At 42.9% G+C, this 18800-nt stretch overlaps 2 protein-coding genes across 7 annotated transcripts in view; one reads left to right on the top strand and one right to left on the bottom strand.

Moving 5' to 3' along the window:
• Ctnna2 (catenin alpha 2) overlaps nt 1-18800 on the top strand; it is a 1042262-nt gene that overhangs the window by 679068 nt on the left and 344394 nt on the right. The window lies entirely within an intron of this gene.
• Nucleotides 1538-4861, bottom strand: Lrrtm1 (leucine rich repeat transmembrane neuronal 1). 2 transcript variants are annotated; one of them, XM_090336592.1, is made up of 2 exons: nt 4102-4861; nt 1538-3561 (listed from the first exon to the last, which is right to left on the bottom strand). In XM_090336592.1, the coding sequence occupies exon 2, from the start codon at nt 3500-3502 to the stop codon at nt 1925-1927; it is 1578 nt and encodes a 525-aa protein (XP_090192718.1). In that variant the 5' UTR covers nt 3503-3561; nt 4102-4861; the 3' UTR covers nt 1538-1924. The 2 variants fall into 2 exon arrangements, with proteins under 2 accessions (XP_090192718.1, XP_090192716.1); XM_090336590.1 differs by having other exon boundaries at nt 4106-4861.

Genomic DNA, 18800 nt, shown 5'->3' with positions numbered 1-18800 from the left:
TTCAAAATATTTCATAGGTAAGAGACCCTTACAGGCTACATTTTTAGGTTCACTCATTTCCCCATAGGTAGCAGAAAATTTTATCACCAATCCTTATCTTAAGTAAACCTTCTGGAGATAGCTTTTGTGCATTTCTGAAAGGGAGTTTACCTTTTTTAGCTTGGTGGCTGGAGACATTTGCATTTGGGGAGAAGGTGGTATGTTTGTTCCCCCATTCTGCTGCCTCCTGTTTGGATTTATCTCTTAAAGGGTGGGGGAAGTAAAAAGGAAGATAACAGCTTTTAGAATCATTTAGAAGGATGAGAAGGGAATTTTGGACATGGGCAATGTTGATTCAGTTTACACCATCTGTAATTCATGGCAGTTTATTTTAGTCATACATCTGATTAAGATGCTAACGGGTGAAAGACCCCTCCAATGAGCACTTCACACCCCTCCCTCTGCACTTCCATGACTCCATCAACAGCCACTACCTGCAACTCCATATTACTTAGTTTGATAAAATACTAAAATCTCAGGGATGGATCTGGAAACCTATGAGAGGGTAAGGAAGGGTAGTCAGTAATCCTAAGGGGGTTGGGGGGGTGGGCGAAAAGCACAGGGAAAGCAAGCATTACATAAAAGGGCCATCTGAGAAGAGTAGCTTTTCCCTTCTGAGTTAACTAATTATTCCCATTTCAATAATCTGCAAATATAATTAAAAGATGGTCTTCCCACCCCACCCCCATCCCTGCTGTACCACATCTGCCCTAATATTCTCTTGCTACATGTCATTCCCCTGCAGGCATTCATCCTAAGTCAGGATTTCCTCTTTCCCCATAGAGCTTCAGCTAGCTGCAGTCTTAGCAGTGAGCTCCAGAGGCACAGCCTATAGCACTCCACATGGAGATCCTGCCTCCTCTCCAGTGAAACCATAGAGAACCTGAGCTGGGGATGGGGGTGGAGGAGTGGGGGAGAGGAGAATCTTTAACATTGGAAGAGATGAAACAGGACACAAATGCTACTGCTGCTCATGAATCAAAAGAATGGAAGAATTAGGAACAAGTGGCATTTTGGGGTGAAATTTTTGAATTGATGTGAAAGATGGTAACATTCATTGCAAACAAAAAAAAATGTTTCTTGTTCATAGGGTAAACTGTCTGGCACTGTCTTTTAAAAGACATTCAAAATCATCTCTGCCTTAAAAGTCTTGGACCCTAGTGCCCCATCCTCAGCCAGTAGATCTCCAGCTTGAACATGGCTAGGTAGCATTTACCCACTCCCCAGATGAATATAAAAGGTCTTGCTTTCTCCCCCCCACCCCCCAGTCCTTACTCCAGTGGGATAAATGAACCTGAATCCTTATGCTGATCATCTTTCCTTGCTCTTCTTAACATCACAAATTCAACCTGATGGGCTTTGCTCCATGATTCCTTGATTCTCTCCCCTTCCCCACTGGGCAAACCCCTCCCCCCCCACCTCCATACCCCCAAGGAAATCTTAAACTGTTGCTTGACTCATAACAAGGTAACAGCTCATTTAAGGTTACACCAGTCTGTACAAACTGTAAATGCTATTTTATTTTAAACGTTTTAGTTTACAAAACAAAAAAAATCAATGATTGGTACCTTTTTTTTTACACTCTCAGATTCCTGAATATGGACAGATCTTCAAAGAGAGAAAGGAGTTGTCATATGAAATTTAAGATAGACTGTCCTGAAGGTTGTGGGGTGGGGGTTTTGTTGTGTTTTATTTCATCTTTTTTTTCTTTTAAGACACATAAAGCTAAAATGTCAAGTCTCTGGGAGAGATTCCCCTTACAGTTTCAGTCAAGGAGCAAATCAGAGCACAGACAAGGAGATTCCAGCCCGGTGCCCGCCGGCCCGCCCGGCTCGCCCAGGCATATTTGGTAGTAGTGCATGGGGTGGGGAGACACTGGCGACAATCACACCTCGCATTCTCTCGCGGGCTGCTGGTGGCAGGTACACGAGCCATACTCGTTGATGATCACCAGGGCTCCCTCAATGTGGTTCGGTTTGTAATCAACGTAGTATTCCTGGGCCGACATGGCAGCCATCTGATGCATGGTTTGTTTCTGCTTCTGCTTCCTGCGCTGCGTGACAAAGCACTGTCTAAGCTGCCTGAGGCTGGCCGGGAAACACTTCCAGGACACGTAGAGCACCAGGACCACGATGAGGAAGGAGAAGATAAGGGCCATGGTACCCGTGACCACTTTGTGGATCTGCACGGCATTCTCCGCGTGGTGCTCCCCGCCGGGGAGAGCCACGGTGGCGGCGGGGCCCGGGGTGCCCTCGCGCTGCCCCTCCCCGCCGTCCAGGAGCGTGGTGGCCGAGCCGTCAGGGCCTCCCAGGTCACTGCGGTTGGTGACAGCTGACGACAGCAGGTGGCCGCTGGTGGGTTCGGCCCCATCCTCGCACAGGTGGAAAGCGTACACGGCGTCCAGGACGTCCTCGCCCTGCGCGTACTCGGGGCTGGCGCACTGCAAGTTGCCATCGTAGCGCCCCTGGAAGTTGTTGAGCCAGGAGGCGAGGGCGCACACGTTGCGCCCGCAGTCCCACAGGTTCCCGGCCAGGGTGACGCTCGTCAGGGACTTCCAGGAGTTGAGGATCCGAGGCTCGACGTAGGTGAGGCGGTTGGAGTCCAGCTGCAGGGACTGCAGGTGCGGCACGGTCTCGAACACATGGGGCTCCATGTACTCGATCTCGTTGCCGGACAGGTCCATTTTTTCCAGATTCCAAACCCAGTCGAGGGAGCTGACCACGATGGTCACCTTGTTCCTCCGCAGACAGAGCGAGTGCAGGGAGATGAGGCGTGGAAAGTGGGCGAAGTTCACCTTGACCAAGTCGTTGTGCTCCAGGTGCAGCTCGGTGAGCTTGAACAAGCCGGCGAACGAGTTGCGCGCCAGGCTCTTGAGCTGATTGTATCCAATGTCGAGAAACTTGAGGCTGCGGCAGTCCTGGAAGATGCGCACGGGCACGAACTGGATGGCGTTGGATCGCATGTGCAGCGTGGTGAGCTTGCGTAGCCCGTGGAAGAGGTCGGGCGCGAGCGCCTGCAGTCTGTTGTAGGACAGATCCACGCTGCGCAGGTTGGGCATGGGCCGGAAGGTGGTGTTGGCCAGTTGGGTGATCTGGTTGGAACTCAGCGTGAGTTCCTTAACTCGGCGCAGTTTCTGAAAGGCGTCCCCTTGCACCGAGCAGATGTGATTGTGATCCAGATAGAGCCACGTGAGCTGCATTAACCCCGTGAACTGGCCGGCGCGCAGCTCCGACAGGCCGTTGGAGCGCAGGGACAAGCCCAGCCAGCCGGACAGGTTGTGGGGCGCCTCGGTGAGGTTGAGCGCCTCGCAGTACAACAGCCGCCCCTCGCACCGGCACAGCTGCGGGCACCCGCTGGGGGCGGCGGGCAGCATCTGAAAGCAGGCCCCCAGCAGACACAAGACCACCCCCGAGGGCCTCCTCAGCAGCCAGTATAGACAGAGACCGACAAGCAGGAAATCCATTAGCGACAATCTTGCCACAGAGATCGGAGAATGTCCATTGAAAGCGCTCGGTCAGAAATCTAACATCATATTTTTATTCCGAGGGATGGAGATAGGGAAAGGGGTGGAGGGGAGGGGGAGAAGGAGGGAAGGAGGGGGAAGAGGGGAGGGGGAGGTAGAAGGAGCGGGGGAGGAGAGGGGGAGAAAAAGGGCCAAAAAAAAAAAAATCAAATAAATATAGAGAAATCCAGAGATGCCCCCCCTTCCCTCCCTACAATTAAATAAATAAATAAGAAGAAACAAATTTAGAAAGAAAGAAACAAAACAAAACACACATACACACGTTCACCTCTGAGCATGCAGAGAGCTGGACAGGCTAGAAAGTTCACAGGCATGGGAATATTAAAGAGAGGGTGATTTTGTCCATGTTAGATACTGCAGCAAAGGGAAGGGAGGAGGAAGGGGGGGAGAGAGGGGGAGAGAGAGAGAGAGAGACAGAGAGAGAGAGAGAGAGAGAGAGAGAGAGAGAGAGAGAGAGAGAGAGAGAGAGAGAGAGAGAGAGAGAGAGAGAGAGAGAGAGAGAGATCTTCGGGAAAGAATTTAATTAAAAAGTGTCTTACCCACCCTTTTCCAGAGAGTGACAACCTCCATTCAGCTGCTCCCTTTGTGTGCAGGCTAATTATATGCAGGGCGAGAGAAGACCCCTCTTGTCCTCCCGCGGCAGGCCCGGGTCCGCGGCCGGCGGAGCTGGCAACCCGCACAATGTCTCACTTTGCAGCCGGGCTCCGGGCTGGCCGGGGCGGCGGGGCGAGGTGGGGAGGCGACTTCTAGGGACCCGTAAGTTTCCCCCAACTACGTGCCACCGCCGCCACCATCACCACCACCACCGCCGCCGCCGACCGCCGCCGCCGCCTCCGGGAGCTGCTTCAGCCTCGCCGCCTCCTCCTCCGTGCTTTTCCTCTGCAGTTCGGACTGTGACGTGGTGGGGTGGGAGAAAGAAAGAAAGAACAAGAACAAGAACAAGAAGAAAAGGGGTAAAAAAAAAAAAAAACAATAACAATACTCCAAACAACAACAAAAAATCCAACAACAACAACTCGGGGCGCACGAGTCCCCAGGATTTGACAGTCTGGTGAAGGTCCGTCATTGGAAAAAGCCAGTGGTCGGCGGCGCCACCTTTGACTCCGGGGAGACCGCCTGCCATTCGCGCCCCAGGCGGATGCGGAGAGCTGGCTGCTTCATGCTCTGCTTTATTTTAGAGATGCACATATATATGCATATATATGTTTGCGGGGTGCGGGCGTGGGGAGCTCGCGGCGCCCCGCTCCTTCCCTCCTTCCCTCCGCCCGGCAGTCGTCCTCCGTGTGCGGCGGGGCGCGAGCCTGCACCGGCCCCGACTGCTCACTGAGTGTCGTAAGCGGCTCACGAAGCCGCGTCTTCCACCCCCCCACCCCCCCGCCAGCAGCAGCAGCAGCATCTCAGACATGGGCAGATTGGAAAGGGGGTGGGCAGCAAAAACCAACATTTTTTTTTTTAACCGAACCGCTCAATATATGTTCTTTGATGACATAGAAAACACTTTCGGCTTTTGTATCCATATGTATATTTTTTTTAATTTAAAAATAAAAACACCCGAGGTGGGAGTGGAGGGGGAAGGAGAGGGTTCGGGGAAGGAGGAAGGGGCGGGGTGGAGGGGAGAGCATCCTCAATTAAGAACAGATTTCAAGTGGTAAGCTGAAATAATCTTATGATTTACCCTTCCCCCTTTCTTTTAAGGGGGGAGGGTATGCGACTCCCCTCAACTCCCTCCCCTTCAAGCTGTCTGCGTGGAAGAGAAATATAGGAATCTGTAGAGAAATCAACGTTTGTTCTGCATTGCAAGAGCAACTTGAGAGGAGACCCTGGAAAAGAGGATTCGGGGCTTGGCTAATGATACATCTCCCTCCCTCCTCCTTTCTGACTGGTGGTGAAGTTCTGCCGTGAGACACCCCCCTTTGGGAATGGTAGATGGGGGGTGGGGGAGGGAAGAGACGCTTTCTAGATCCACCCAGCCCGGTCCGGGTGCTGTCTGTGTCGGTGCTTAGAGAGACTTGCCTGAGACGCTGCTGGGGCTCCACTAGCCCACATAGGTGTCTTGGGGGTTAAGCCGTTGAGGAAGATCCGGTCCTTCCTTCCTTCCCTGAGACCCAGGGAGGCCTATCAGTGAAGTTTGCTGTTCACAATGATTACTGTCCCACCTTCTCCTCCTCCCCCCACCCCCGGGCAGGGCTTCTCATCACGGAAGAATGTACTAGAAAATGTATCAGGAAGAAGTCGTGGAAACCATGCCTAAGCATCTCTTCATCTCCTCAGCCCTAATTCAGCTTCAAGACTGCACCAAGACGTGCTGCTATTTTTTTTTTTTTTCCTGAGCATGAAGAGAAGCTTCTGGCTGATTAATTCCACTCGCCACCCTTTGCAGATCCGAGTCCTTACAAGGACCAATGGTTCCAAGGGGGGTAGCCCAGAATGGATCTGCATTGCCTTGATCAGATACCTGTTGATCATGTTTAAAAAAAAACAAAACAAAACAAAACAAAAAAACCCTCAAAGATAGCTGAGTGAGCCTGCCAGAAGTGAGCAGGGGGAAAAAAGTGATAAGAAGCAACTATTTTACCTCTAACTTCAATTCCCACCATTTCTGCCTCTAAAGAATTCAAAGTAAGTGAGCTCTATCTTTGGTGATATTTCCTTGGATAAGAATGAGGGTGGACTGCCAGAGCTGGGAATGGATAGTCCAGTAACTGAGCTGCTCCTAACATCCAAGCTAGAGAGAGACCAAGGAATGGTGTCACTTTTCAGGAAAAGTCATATGAACAGGCACGTGATCCATTCCATTTTGTATGCATCTGAGCCCTGTTCTGGTTTTTCCTCTCTGAGATGCAACACTTAACTGAAAAGAACACAAATCTGAATGTCCTGCTCTCTCAGAAGTTAGATGAGACAGTAGAAAATCACAGCCCTTTGTTTTGCACATGACCAAACAGGCTGAGAGATCTTTGGGGAATTAATTATCCAAGGTCATAAAGCTGACTACTGGCAAGGATGGGTTTTTGTTGTCCATCTCCAAAGTAGGGTTTTCTTTTGCCATTCTTCAGGGTTACCTACTTTTCCTCTTGTCTCCTACTTAACTCTGGATTGGGCAACTGCAGGTTTTGTTCTGGCACTTCTAAGGTGCCGCAGAACACTTTAACAGCAGACAAACAATTTCTCTATCAAGTGGTCTTACATCTTGCCAAAAACAATCCTGACAGCCAGAGAGCTGATTGAGCTATAAAGTATAAAGGGGTGGAGAAGGGGAGTTGGGCAGGCACAGGCTGGGGTAAACAGTGGCCAGCCACTCAGCAAATACTGAGAATACAAGCCACCCAATCCCTATGGCTGCTAGGAAGAAAATCTTCCTAATACATGCAGCTTGGCAAGGCGGTGACAGAGGCTGCCAAATGGGCAAGAAGAGGTCCCACTTTGGATGTCACTTGATTTGTAGAGCTGGTACAGCGAGGCAGAAAAGAGTTGAGTGTTGGCAAGAAAGAAAGAGAATAAAATTAAATTCACTGCGTTTATATGTGAGTTTTCTTTTAAGTATGTTACTCAAAACAAAAGATGCTTATAAGCTGTAATTAAGATGTGTGTGTATGTGTGTGCGTGCACGTATCATTTTTCATGTTAATATCCTGCAAATAATTTCATGTGTATGGTATCTTTAAACCTTTCTCACCTCTAATGTGGCAAGTTACATCTTTTCTGCAGTTTTAAACCCCTTGGCAGAACTGTATACATTAACAGATTGAAATGAGCTTTATTGAAATTTAGCTATTCTAAGTCATCTAAGTTGCAGAATCCCAATTTATTATGTATTTAAAGCATACCAGCACTGATTAAATCAATGCAAATTAGGTTAAATAAGAACAACATGAATCAAGTGTTTCAGCAAAGTTGAGTCGAGAAACGACAACTTTTGAGTCACTGCAGCAAGTTGATATGACTGTTTTTCACGACTTCTAATTTCATGCTTCTAAGCATCCACCATACTAAAAAGGAAAAAAAATAAAACTCAGAAAGAGAAGAACTTACCTAAAGTCCATTTCCTTTCCTCATTTTTGCATACGTCTTAACCTATCTTGTGATATGTTTAATTCAGATTTATAGTGTGTGTGTGTGTGTGTGTGTGTGTGTGTGTGTGTGTTTGATCACTCTTTCCTCTTGAGTGAACTACAGTTTTCTATTAGCAGATATCTTTTCCTTCAGCATTGGATAGTTGATGAGAACACCCTTTGATGTGTTTCATGCTTGTATGGGGATAGAACTTGAGCCCATCTGACTGAGATGCTAAAACAGTAATTGTAGAAGCTGAGCATCAAGGATACTACCTCACACCATCATGCTCATCATGGGATTGAGCACTGAGGCCAGGCTTCCTCCAATCTTCTGTTAGATAAGATAAAAGTCTGGAATATGTACTTTCAGTGAATGGGAGGATAATCTAGGGAGAGACAGAAAGGTGAAGCAATCTGAAGCAAAGGGCAGGCAGAAGAGAAAGGCTCATGAGCAAGGGTTAGATCCCCTGAGAAATATGGCCCCTTCCATTTGCCATCCCTAGAAATCCCCATCCAGCTCCTGTAATCTAGGTAACTTGCACACCTGGGGACAGTGGCTCTGAGGTCACTCCTGCATCTGTGGCAGCCACACCTCCTACTCAGACAGAACCCGAACCTCATGGAGATCTCCTTTCACCAAACCTTATACACACCTTGGTTAGTTGCGGAATCTAAGAATGGAGCTTAGAAGAAGAAGGAGCACTTCTCAATTTCATACAGTAAACTTCTTGCATTTTCTTGGCACTCCATGTCCTGGTGTGGGGCAGGCATAGGAGGCAGCACATACAGTTAATGTATTTTGGTTTGTCATTACTATTCCTGTCTCATCTTAACTAAAGATCAACACCAGGATGTCCAGAAAAAGCTGTGAATGAAGAGAACCGAGTGCAGAAATCTGAAATGAATGTGTATTTCTGAAGAGTGACTTTGCTTTAGTTTTTGCAGCCCACGTACCTTGAAGAAAAACTCAAGTGGTGATTTTAATGTTCTGTTGTCATTAGTACCAGCCTGGACCTTGATCTTTATGCTTTTTGTCTTTAATTTGCTGTAGCAGTGAACCATGGATTTTCTTTAAAAGGAAACAGAGAAATTAGTGGAGGGTTGAAGTCACAGTTTTCAAAGGACAGAATTAATTTAACTCTGTTCTTGTGGGTATACACCAAATCACTGGCATTTTATAGAGCATCCTCCATGGATGCAGGTAAAGCCTAAAGTGTAGGGCTGAGACTTCTCTCAGAAGATCCACTTAAGAGAAACACAAAGGGAAGGCTATTCTGTGAGTGGAACTGTATGTTCCTTTGAAAACAAAGCATTGACATGGGCAAAAATAAGAGAATACCCTCCATACTTGATTCATGAAGTAAGCCAATGAAATACAAGCATCCTGCTATCTTGGATCCTCTTCCCGGGTTTTCTGTACTTGTTTATGGTCTCATCATGGTGTGTTCGGCTGAAGTGTTGTTTTCTTCTCTATCTAGCCTTAATATTATTCTCACCTTGAGGACTGCTTAATTGACTTGAGCTTCCTTCACATCAAGTGATCCGCCAGATGCCTCTTGTTCTCAACTCTATCATCTGTTTACCAATCTTACACTTTTGCTCAACTCTATAAGAATATGATGATAATTTATTATCTAAAATATTTTACAACTGAGAAGTTCATTGGAGGTAATGAATAAAAATAGCTCATTTGAGTTGGCAGTTATGGTGGCACATGCCTGCAGTCCCAACACTTGGGAGGTAAGACATCAGGAGGGTAATGGTTAGGAACCAGCCAAAAGTGTTAGTGACACCTCACCTGAACCAACAAATAGATCATGATGGTGTGAATCTGTAATACCTGTTTTGAAAGAGGCAAAGATAGGAGAAGGAATATCCCTGACTCTCCCAACACAAAATGGAAACCCTGTGCAAAAACAACAAGAAAGACACAAAGCAACATGTTCCAGGGATGTAACGCACCTTGAGAGGTTTGCCTTGCAAGCAAAGGGCTCTGAATCCCAATGGCAGTTCTGAGGGGAAAAAATGTCCAGTTGAGATGTTGTCAGGATGCTCACTCTGGCCATTTTCCTGCCTCAGTTTCTCCAGTGCTGGGATTAAAGTATGTCACCAAAATCAGATCATTATCATTGTAACTGATGTGATGCTATAGAAATGATTTCAAATGTGACTATCTTCACAGATATCAGGGATAATTAAATGAGATCATGTACTTTAGGAACTTTAGACTCAAAAGTCAAGGCTGAGGCCCAGTATCCTCAGCTCTTGTTAGAAATATAGAACCCCAGGCGTCTTTTGAGCCTCATGAAATCAAATCTGCAGTTAACCCATATGCCATAGATAATTCATTAAAATTAAATCCATAGATAATTCATTAAAAATAGAAAACCAGACATCATTGATTTCCTAGATTTTTTTTAAACTGCAGGTATGAAAAATGTGAGGAAAAATTACCTTTTCTGTTAAAGTAGTTTGATTCTGTTCTGTTAATCTTGAGGGAAAGATTTTTCTGAAGCGTTCCTGCTTTGGACATGTGGCTTAGCCACCTTTTCTCTAGGACCTCCTATTAGAAGCCCCTTGAATTTTAGTTGTATCTTGATAATTAAACCACATCCTTTTGCACATTGTGAACCTGAACTCAGCCAATGGGAGCAAAAGGGCAGGGCCTGCTGGGTTAGGGATAAAAAGGGAGCAGCCTGCATGCCCTACATGCTTGCTTGCCAGACTAGAGTTTTGGCTGAGAGCACACCCTTCTGCAGAAGGAAACTTTGCCCTGCTGAGTTCCTTTTAAGTTGTTGTCTTTATTCCAATGCAACACCCTACTTATCCCAAGCTATTTCTAACAAAATGTTAAGTGATCACCCACTCTTTGGTGGTGGAATTTGATCCCCTCCCAAAAAACAAAGTTTCTCAATCATGTCTTCTGTAGTTCCTGTTAGATTCTAAAAGTGCCTTGTCTATCAGAATCTCTAGTCCTTAAAGGGTGCTTTATGAATTTCGTTTCACAATCAGTAGAGCAAAAGGTACAGAGCCTTCATAGATGCTAGCTTTGAGCATCTTCCAGTAGTTACTTTCCCTGATATCTTTAGGCATTGATGGTGTTCAGACATCTAGCATTGGATGTTAGCTTCAAGATCCCAAAGCAGGTATTGCCGAGCAGTGATGAATCTGGTGGGAAAGCACAGCCTATTGTCTTTTCATGTGTACCATTATAGATGGATTAGGAGGACAGACAGGTGGTAGGGATGCAGATTCAGGGCTTATTATTGCATCTTACATTATTATTATTGGATTATTACTATTATTATTATTATTATTATTATTATTATTATTATTACAGGTCAGAAAACCTGAAACATTGCCAAACTGCTAATATGACTAGCACGTGTTTCTCATAGGTACTTTTCTTAAGGAAAAAAAAATACAACTGAAAAGCAAATTGAAAAATAAGATGCTAAATTTGAGTTAAATCAACAAAAATAGAACTACCCAGAGAGGCTATGAAATTTTGATACTTCATTGCTAGTATTTTTTAGGCATTATAAAATATGCTGTGGTGAATATCCTCATAGGCATATCTCTTTGCTCACTTGTGCAACTGTGTCTTCAAACTTTCTAGACATGAAATTTGTTTTGAGTATGAGGGTTGTTAACAGGCTTTCAAAACATAGGGTAGATTGTCCTGCAACACTGAACATGTCTCTCTTTCAACAGCCTTGTTGCTGCTTTCTGAACACCCCATACATTGAAGCACCCTTTGGTAATCTCTCCAGGCAGCCTGAAGATTAAGACATTCTGGCTGTATGTTCTTCTATCTTGGCACCATCCTTCTCTCTAATGCCCATTTTTTTCACTCAATTCTCACAGAGGCAATTCTCACTTCAGAAAGGTGATTGGCTTTTGAGGCCTTCAAGTTTCTTTCCGGTTGCTTATAAGCCTTTAATTCCTGCTTCTGTTAGGTGGCAGGGCAAGCAGATTATTTTTGCACAGCCCTTCATGTCTGAAAATGGATCAATCCAGTGCCACTTAACATGTCCTGGGGAGATAAGAATACTCACATATATTTTTGTGAAGTGTAAAGATTCTGTTCCATTCACCAAGATATAGAAGACAGGATCATAATCATACCAAACCTAATGTTTTGTACTGTTACCCCCTTAATTGGGTTATGTGTTATATTAACTCAGAAAGGTCTAAGCTTTTAGGGTCACACAGATTAATGCCTCCTATATGTGGCTTCCTTATGCAGATTTGTTTAGTATCATCCACTGAAGGAGTCTGAGGAGTCTGAGAATTTAGCTTGCCCTCTTCTATGCATTTACCACTCTATTCAGATTGTCTCCTACTCTCAGCAACTACTACATAATCTCCCACAGGCACCTAAGATTTCCTTTTAATTATTTAAAATGCATGTTTGTTGTTGTACTTACTTGCTGCTGTTAGTTTGTTTTAAGCCAAATGGAGGTTCAGCTAATGAGACACAGAGATAGGTAAAATGTGGTCCTCACTTTCAGTGATCAAAGATCTAGAGTGGGGGTGATAAGGAATAAAGCACTAATTCATGTTATGGGAGATATGCAACCAAGAGATATAGTTTGAGATTTACCTATCCAGTTGATCAAAGACATCAGAGTAGCTGGGGAGAAATGAAGTGTTAACTACATGGGCAGATAGAGAAGGCCACTCCAGTGAGAGTCTTTGGGGATTGAGATGAAGGAGTAGAAGCTAAGATGACAGATGACTAGAGTGTGTTAATTTAGAGTCTGGAATATGACTTCCAAAATGTAAATTCAGTAAACATATTTTTGATGGTGATCTTGAGCATGAAAGGCAAGGAAAAGGACACTGAACACAAAGAAAGCAGTTGGGAGGCTACTCCATCTGTTCCAATGAGATGCTGTCTGGAGCTGAATCCATTAACACTAAAGATAGACAGGGCAGTCCAGGTGCAAGTACAGTTCTGCTGTACCTTTTGAGGAAAAAACAATGAAGGTGATTTTGATCAGATGAATTACTTAAAGGTAGAAAAGAACCAGCGAAGAGTAAGATATGAAGACAAATTTTGATATTTACAGCTAATACCTTGAAGGATATTATAACTAGACAGACAGATGAGGGATTTCCTAGAATCATCATGGTAGTTATAGTGAGGATATTAGATGAATGCAAATCCATAGAACAAAGATTAAATATGGTTGATAGATAGCCAGAAGCTCTCAAAATCTAGCTGATATAGGAAGCACCTAGATAAGAGAGACTGTAAAAGTGAGTGTACAGGCTGTGTTTAGGTTGTGAAGTGCCAGAGGTGAATGCACTTTTATAAAGTGATGATTCTCAGCATTGAAGTACAGGAGATAGATCACTTCAACAGGGGAGATTTTATTAAATTGAGTAACACTACCACATTATACAATAAGAAGCTGTTAACATAGAAACATGATTAAAGGACTTTGATAAGTAAACATTTCCTGTGGCTGTGGAAAACAAAACAAAACAAACAAACAAAAATCTTTGCTTGAGATTGTTAGGTTTGGTTTGGGTAATGTAATCAGATTGTTAGGTTCACCAATACAGAGAGATGCCTCACATGGATTGAACCCCCATGGCACTGTCTATCAATGCTAGTCTGATACTGACTGTATCCTTCCCCCAAAAGGGTTGTCATTGGCATCTCATGTTAACATAATATTATTCCTTTGTGGAAAGACCTTTGGTTACCCTCTCAGATCTGAAACAAGGTGATGGCTAGAGATCATTTCCTTCAAAAGACAATTCAAAAGACTTATACATTAGAAGAAGAATCTGAGCCATCTAGTTGTACAGGGAAAAGAAATTTTGAGACTTCTGTCTCAGTACAGTAGGGAGAAAAGTGTCATTTATAAAGCTGTGGGATTTCAGCAGGTGAGTTTGCCCATAAGCAGATACTTTCAAGATAGTAAAATGAAAGAACAATAAACTTAATTTAAAAATTGAAAATGGCTAGGTGTGGTGGTTTATACCTGTAATCCTAGCTACTCTGGTGGCTGAGATCTGAGGACTGCAGTTCAAAGCCAGCCATGGTATTAAAGACTGTGAGTCTCTTCTTTTCCCCTATTTTTTTTTAAATTGTCAGGATAATATATAGAGGGGTTCAGTTACATTTGTCAGGCAACAGGTGCATGTCTTCTTTATATTGATACCCCTTCTTATGTTTTTGTCCCCATTTCCTTCCCCCCACACTTCTCAATCATCTGGTTTTCCCCTTCCCTTCCCTATTTCAAAATGAACAAATGAACGTATATAGAATATACCAGGTAACAAAGTCAGATACAGTAACAACATGAGATTGTTATAGTATAACTCTTATCTCCAATTAAGCATTAGAAAATGGGAAGTGGAGCTGTGGTTCAAGGGGTAGGGTGGTAGTCTTGAGATAAAGAGCTCAGGGACAGTGCCCAGGTCCAGATTCAAGCCCCATAACCAGAAAAGAAAGAAAGAAAGAAAGAAAGAAAGAAAGAAAGAAAGAAAGAAAGAAAGAAAGAAAGAAAGAAAGAAAGAAAGAAAGAAAGAAAAGAAACAAAGAAAGAAAGGAAAGAAACAAAGAAAGAAAGAAAGAAAGAGAGAGAGAGAGAGAGAAAGAAAATGGTCCAAATGCTATTATAATAAGTGCTTATAGAAACTTCTACTATTTGAGGATGTAAGTAGATGACGTAGATTGAAGGCAAGAAAGTAAACCAAACACAAAAATCATACTAACCCTATTTTACATGTTACATAAAAAATGACAAACAGCAAAAACACCTCCAATATTTAGTCCTCAAAACAATTACTTAATTTAGTTCATGTTTTTGTGTTGTCTATGGGTATCTTCACAGTCATTTGAGGTCTATTGTGCTCACATGGGTGTTTGCTGTCCACTGGAGAGTTAGCTGAGCATGAGCTGATCCAGAATGGCTCCACACATGTGATATAAGCAGTTCGGTGTTTCTCATTGGTGGGTTTTAAGGCAGAACCTTGGTTCTTTTGCATGTGATTTCAGATCCTCTACTTGGTAATCTAGGGACAATCCTGATTTTGAGTCCCAAGACCAGCAAGAGAGAGGTGTCAGGGCACACACACTTTATTTACTACCCATAATCTAGTAAATTGCTGCTGCCTGTAGACCAAAGTTGGTCACAAGGTCAGTCTGACTCAAGGAGTAGAGAAATAGGCTCCATCTCTTGATGGAAAGGAGAGAATTTATGGTTGAGTGCGCAGATTAAATACAACAGTAGTGACTTACTGTCATCGCAACTGTAAATATGACATGCTCTCCAGTGGTTTTCATTTCTAAAGCCCTCAACAGTATCATCTACAAACAAGAGCCAACAGCCTGGACACCACCTACAGCTTCTTACAATGAAGAATTCCAGGCCCACTCAAGGCATATGAAATCAGGAGCTCCATTTTTACAAGATCCCCAGGTGATTCATAAGCCTGCTAAGATTTTAGAAGTACTGTAGCTTTTTGCTATTCTTCATAATTCCCTTTCCTAGGGTTGCTGTGTTCTCCTGTTGAGTGATAGATCTTTGATTTTTAAAGGTGCCAAAACTGCTTCCTTCTGTACAATTGAAACAGAACAAGCACAGGTTTAAACAGTAAAACAGGTTGCTTCACAGCATGCATTACTGGAGAGGGAGAGGGGATAGCATTTTTCTGCTCAATTGTCCTTTGCCTATAAAAACAGAAATTTAAAATTGAAATTAGAGTACATAAATATTTTAGAAAATATTGTACTCAACTAGGAAGCACTGTTTAGATGTTAGATTGTTTTAAAGACATCCACACAGAAGGCACATAATTAAACTTGCCTTTCCTATTCCTGACTCATTGTTTCATTGCACCTTAGCTTTCTGAAGTTTTAAAGATGGACTTCACCTTTAATCCACAACCTACATATCTCTAGAATAGGTGCAAGTTCCACCCTTGTACTCTAGGATAGTGTACAAGCAGTAAGACCAGAAGACTGCATTAAGCATTTAGCATGCATGCAGTGTCTAAACCTGTACCAACCACACAGCCTATGATTCAGTGGATTCTCAGAATTAAGGGGAGAATGCATGAAAGAGAGGCTCAGCTTTTGACAACACCAGTTTTTTCACAATACTGAGTGTACATGAGTGACATCTGAAAGACTTGTAGCTTTTCTTAACTTCTGACATTCTTTTAATGGAAGGGAGCGGGTTACAACTTCCCTTCTTGGTATGCCTTTCACCAAAAGGCTGAAGAGAAATGAAAAAGGAAAAAGAAAAAAAAAAGAGAAAGGAGAACAAACTACTACTAAAGCTACTAAAGCTAATGCTGCTTGCATGAAGTTATCTTGGGATATTCTTTTCTTGGCACATGACTTCTTTAACTAATGGTATTTTTATTCTATATGCTCTGGGATCCCATTTTTGTCAATCAACTAGCCAGCCAATTGATGGTTCATAAATATCTATTAAGCACTCAATGATGAGGCATATTCTTAGTCTGAGGATAATACAGTGAGCAAGACTAAGTAAGCAGATGACTTGGGTACTGCTCAAATTGAAAATAAACAAAACAAAACAAAAAACAATAAAGCAGGAGAAAGGAATCCGTTTAATATAAAAGTTAGGCAGAGTTTCCCCAAGCAGTGTTATTTGAGTTAAGACTTGGTTGATCAGAGTAACCACAGCCCTTTAAAGCTCTATGAGATGTGAAATCCCAGCAAGGGAACAGCATGAGCTTAGGCCCTGAGGCCCAATACGGCTATGTTCAACAAGCTGTGAGGTGGCTAGGTATTGGAGTGAATAATTTAAAGAGTATGTTGAACAGAAGGTATGCCTCCTTAAAGAATCAATGTACCTTTTTATAAATCTTCATAAATATGTACCAACAGCCTCATCACTGCCACCAAAATACTTTATAAGGTGATTAAATTAAAGCACTTTGGTAAATCCCTTTGTTCCCTAAACCTACCAGATTCTTGATGTAGACAAGGAAATTAAGTCAACAAATCCTAGGCCACTTAACACAAATGGCACTGGTACTATAAGATGATTTTTCTACATTCCTTCCACCTTTTTTTGTGGAACAACTAAGAAAGCTGGATATGAATCAGCCTGTTGACTCTAGAAGCCAAACTGCACTCTTCTACAATTTTCCTTTCCTTTATGGTTCATCCAGAGTAGACACAGGAAGAGAGGAGTTGGGGCAGCTCAGACTTCCCTCCTGAATTCCCACTCCTCTCGGCCCCCTCTACCATCTGTTGCTGTTTGGGTAAAAAAAAAAAAAAAAAAAAAAAAAAAAAAAAAAAAAAAAAAGAACAGAACAGAATAGAACGACCACACACATTCAGAAATCTCATTTTCTATGTGGGAGTCTGGATTCATTAACAAGTTCCTCAGACTCTCCCAGTACATACAACACAATCTAAACATAGCCCACTAGAGTGGTGGGTATAGGTGATGTTCAGCTTCATGATGCCGAATGTCACTGTTCAAACACATCACCTAGTGTTCTATGCTTCAAGCAGGTTGCTTTTCTCAAAAGCCTCTAATGCTTATTTTAATTTTGGTAGATTCTTCATTATTCCCCGTGATTCTTAAATCTATTAAATGCCACCAACTTCATAGGGTTTTCCATTCTCATTCCAGACCCTTCATGCACCCATGCATAAACCCTCTGTCCATAGAGACATTTGTCCACTCAATAATCATATAGCAGGTACTTACACTGTTTCATTAACTGTCCTGACTGCTAAGGGAGATAGAATACTGGAAACCTCTCTCAGAAGGCCATATGGTTCCTGACCACCTTGGAATGATTATCCACTTAAAAATGAAGTCACCTGTTAAATACTGTTTCAAACTACTCTCCAGATGCTTTTGCACGTCTTCACCACCTTCCATGTTTTTCATGTCTCCTCGGCTACAATTTCTCAGAATCAAAGTCATTGTATTTCTAGTGAACAAAGAGTTGGAATGCTTTTTGTTTGTTTGTTTTTGCTTAGGTTCTGTTTTAAACACGTTCCAGTAATTTCTTGGGTAGTCTTCCTTTCTATAGGAAGAGAAAAAGTTAGATTGGAGGATATTAAGATCACTTTATGTTTGGCATGCATATGTTTGTGAATTCTTACTGTCTACCAATGACTAGGAAATGGAATGGAGGCCAAACTACAGCTATTGAACATTTTTTTCAAGGATACCTTTTTAATTTACTTAGGCAGTGATAGGTTTTCTAACTATAATGAAAAGTTACACTTACTTATAGACTGAAACAAGTAAATTTGAGAAAAATTATGGAGAGATCAGACTGGACTTTTCTTCTGGAGCTGGTTCTTTAAACAGGTTCTTGGGATAGGTAAGGATTTTTCCCTAGTCCACAGGCAGTTCAGGCAGGAGCTATAACCCCACACTATGTCAGCCTCTCTTACTTGGAGTGCCACATCTGACACTAGAAATTTAATATGGCCAGTGTCAGAAAGATCGTACAAGAGGTGCTTGTGAATAATTGGTTGACAAATTCTATGTTCTATGAACTATTTTCCAAGGAGAGGAGTCTTATCCTTTACCAAATCCTATCATAGGTAGGAGCCCAGGTTTATTGTTCATCTTTTATTTTTTGAAAAGATTAATTATGGTCAGATAGTGATAACTTTATATAGAGTTAAATGCTCATGGTAATAATGGACACCGATCTAGAAGAATTTCAACTCATAACCTATACTCATTCCCAATATAATTGAAGGTTATGTTATTAATTTATGTCCAAAAGATAGTTACCGATTTAAATGTTGTTTAGTAGGATTCAACTACTTGCTTCCAATATATACTTCTTAACAAAGGCCTAATGGATACAGCCAGTTTTTGAACTGTTGTGGTTGTGAGCTTTGTTTTGAACAACTAAATAACTGTTTGACAAAATGAGACTGGCATATTGCCAAACTGGCCACATGTCTTCTGACTCAACCAGTGTTTGTTTTCTTACTGAATGTATGAATAGCACAGCTCTCCTATAGTTTTTATGAACATTGCAAAGGCTTTAGGACTCAGTCTGAGATCCAAGTATACCACTCAAAAAATGATTCAATCCCAGTGTGAAGCTGAGTATTGTTTGCTGTGATGGCTTTGCCTTTCTGATGGTTTTGCTCTTTCAAAACCAAAAATGGGTGAAAATGAAAAGCAATTCCATGTGACTTT

Source organism: Megascapheus bottae, chromosome 7 (assembly GCF_031878675.1).
Source record: "Megascapheus bottae isolate mThoBot1 chromosome 7, mThoBot2.hap1, whole genome shotgun sequence".
NCBI classification, from domain to species: Eukaryota; Metazoa; Chordata; class Mammalia; order Rodentia; family Geomyidae; genus Megascapheus; species Megascapheus bottae.
The sequence above is the reverse complement of the archived record's forward strand: the minus strand, read 5'-3'. Positions and strand labels throughout refer to the sequence as shown.